The 3,118-nt window shown below is 51.9% G+C and overlaps 1 protein-coding gene across 1 annotated transcript in view; it reads left to right on the plus strand.

Annotated features, from left to right (window-relative positions):
- The first annotated feature begins 953 nt into the window (after positions 1 to 953).
- Akap12 (A-kinase anchoring protein 12) overlaps positions 954 to 3,118 on the plus strand; it is a 90,556-nt gene continuing 88,391 nt past the window's right edge. The window contains exon 1 of the mRNA XM_029482721.1: positions 954 to 1,292. Within this exon, the coding sequence (XP_029338581.1) occupies positions 1,143 to 1,292 (150 nt within the window). The 5' untranslated portion in view covers positions 954 to 1,142. The remainder of the gene's footprint in view (positions 1,293 to 3,118) is intronic.

Below are 3,118 nucleotides of genomic sequence, written 5' to 3' on the forward strand. Positions count from 1 at the left end.
CGGATTTCAGACACGAATCACAGCACCGGGCTCACCTGACATCATTTCATCTTTCCCCCTAGCATTTTCATGCTTAGTGATGGGTAACCTAACACAATTTCAATTTAAGACTTATTGGCTGCCATGTTAATACAATGAGTATTTAATCAAGTGGAGGAAGAAAACAGACAGGCCCTTTCTTTGCTAGTACGAGAAATCTTCGTGTTTTGATCATGCTGATGGCGACCAAGCAGACCTAAGCCAATGCGGTGTTTAAGCGTCGGGAGAGAGACGAATGGCCAGGATGTGTAACCTTCAGCATCAGACGCTCAAAGGACAGGCACATTTCCAGTAACAGCTTCATTCCCCCGCGTTCCCCGGGGAAAGAGGGCGGCGAGTTCTGTTGATGGCATCAGCTGACATCACTGGCTGGGATCATGGGGACGCTGGGCCCACCTCAGCGGTGGCCTGACTGCATCAACCTCTGGGTTTCCCAGCTCCTGCCACGTGAGCCGCCCTAATATGGCCAGGCTCAGGAGCAGCCCAGGAGTGCTTCCTTTCTCCTGCTGAAGGAGAGAAAGCTAGAAACAAATGCTTCAAGTCAAACCCAACCTGAAGAAAAGCAAATGGGGATTTGGGTTCCCGCCTGGTCAAATGTAAATCCTTAGTCTGCACAAGATCCAACCTTGGGTTATCAATCATTACATTAAAAAACAAAGCTTTTGCCCCCGCCCCCTTCTTTGCTGCTTCTGAACCTTCTGCAGCCCTGGGACAGACCCCAAACCCCTTGTCCCCCTTTAACGACCTGAGAAGCCCTGGAGGCGGAGTGGGCTGCTGGGGGCCTGTTGGCGGAGCCTCTGGTCCTAGCAGCCTAGGGGGAGATGCTGCAAGGCGTGTCTGGGCTGTGCTCATGTGATGAAGGGAGGGAAAAACAAGGAGGGGGGAGGAGGCTACGAGGTGGCTTTTTTTTTTTTCTTTTAAGGAGTTTGCCACGAGCGCGTCCCCTTCATTCTCAGTCGGGGTGCGTTCTCAGCAGGATCGTGGAGAGTGGGTGCTCCTCACCCTTAGTCCCTGTGGTCCTGGGCGCACATCTCCTCGCCCCTCTGCTTCTCCGCGGTCCCAGGAAGGCGGCTAGCCGGCGGGAGTAGGAAAGCCACTGAGCCATGGGCGCAGGCAGTTCCACCGAGCAGCGGAGCCCCGAGCAGCCGGCGGGGAGCGACACGCCGAGCGAGCTGGAGCTCAGTGGCCATGGGCCCGCAGCGGAAGCGTCGGGAGCAGCTGGAGACTCCGCTGACGCGGACCCCGCCACCAAGGTAAGCTGCAGCCACCTGCCCGGGTGGGGCGGGATGGAGATGGGGCGTCCCGGTGGTTTCCGCCTGCCACAAGTTCCCGCCGGTACAGCCCATCTGCAAACTCGAGCGCAGCCCTGTGCAGTCTCTAGGGTCTTTTGCACCGGGGCGGGGCTGGCATCTTTGTGGAGGGTCTCTAAGGGCGGCGACCTAGCCAGCCCTTCTGCAACCATCATATCTGCCCCTGACCGCCGTTCTCTAGTCTTTCTTCTCTCTTCCGGTGGGCTGGCAGCCTGGGGGATGGCCGGTGGGGTACCCGTAAGAATTGACCACGGCCAGGCTTCTTAAGCCACTTTACACACCCCTAGATGCCAGGTCCCAGAGTGGGAAAGTCGGGACCTGCTTTGAAGCAGGGCAAACCTAGGTTCTAGGTTCCCCGCCCAGTGTTGGCCTTGATACCAGCTTCCACCCGGGCCACCAGGTCTGGTACCCAGAGTCCTGCGGCAGCGCCTGGGACACCGCCTAGCTAATGCAGAGAGCCATGCGTGTAGCTCTCTTCTAGACAGAGAGAACCGGAGCAGAAGCACCAATGGAGGGATAGGCAAAGCTCCTGGAGTCCTGTCTCCCTTTCTCACAGTTTATTGCCTGTGGACTCAGTTGGATAAACAAACATTGGAGTTAGAAGTTCTGCACGGATGTAGGAAAAGGCTTAAGTAAGCGTTCCTTGCACTCTTTCTGTCGAGTCCACTGTAAAGCTCTAGATATACTGCATTTTATAGGGATGCTTAGTTTGAGACTGGAATATTTGATCCTGCCCATCACAGCCTTTACCTTTGTGTCTTGCTCTCATTATTGTATTTTACTTCTGTTCCTTTTATGTTGTTATTGTTTAGGGCTGTTAATTCATTAATTTGCTTACTTTTTTAAAGACTGGGTCTCACTCTGTAGCCCAGGGCTGGTTTGGAACTCACAAGCTAGCCCAACTAGTGGCAGTCCTCCTGCCTCAGCCTCTCAAATGACTTCGTAGCCACGCCCGCCCGGATGGTAACATTGCCTGTTGGCTGTTTTCCAGCACGTGTTTGTGAGCAAGAGTTCGCTCGGGTGGATTTAAGATATTCTTAGGGAAACATGTTGAACAACCAAACAACTTAAAGGAAAAGCCAACCAATTGCTGAATTTGGTGATAGAGAGCAGTGAGGACCTTTAGAAATGGGTCAGGAAGTGGAAACCTCTTTGTGTGAGAATAAAACACTGAGTTCCAGGTAAATCTTACAGAGGTGGGACCTGATGGCTTTGACCTCTTTATGTTGCCTAGTATAATGTAGGCTGGGTGGCCTTTCTTTAACAGTTCCTGCCTTACGGTTTTAAATCATCACCACTTATAAAATCCAAAGTCCTCACTGCCTCAGATGGGCAGGTTTTCTGAGAGACTTCTGCCATGCAGTCTCCATCTTTTGGATGCCTCATTTACATTTTAGTACTCGAATAACACTCTTTGGAGCCTTCTTTGAGTACACCTGCCCTTAGTGCTTAGTTTGTGGGTACAGTGGGCAGGTGGTGGTCAGGGCAACTGTGCCTTGGCGCGCATGCGTGGGGGTCAGAGGACAGCTCTGTGGGGTTAGTTTTCTCCCTCCGCCTTTATGTGGGTTGTGGGGCTGGCTTTGCACAGCAAGCACCTGTATCTGCTGACTCATCACCTCACTGACCCTCACCTTGCTTTGCTGGCAATCACCATCAACATAGCTCCAGTTTGTAAATATAGTCATTTTAAGATATAATTGCTAAAAATCTGCAGTCAGGAGACTTTTTTAAAAGATTTATTTATTTATTTATTTATTTATTTATTTATT

The sequence above is a fragment of the Mus caroli genome, chromosome 10, assembly GCF_900094665.2.
Source record: "Mus caroli chromosome 10, CAROLI_EIJ_v1.1, whole genome shotgun sequence".
NCBI lineage: Eukaryota > Metazoa > Chordata > Mammalia > Rodentia > Muridae > Mus > Mus caroli.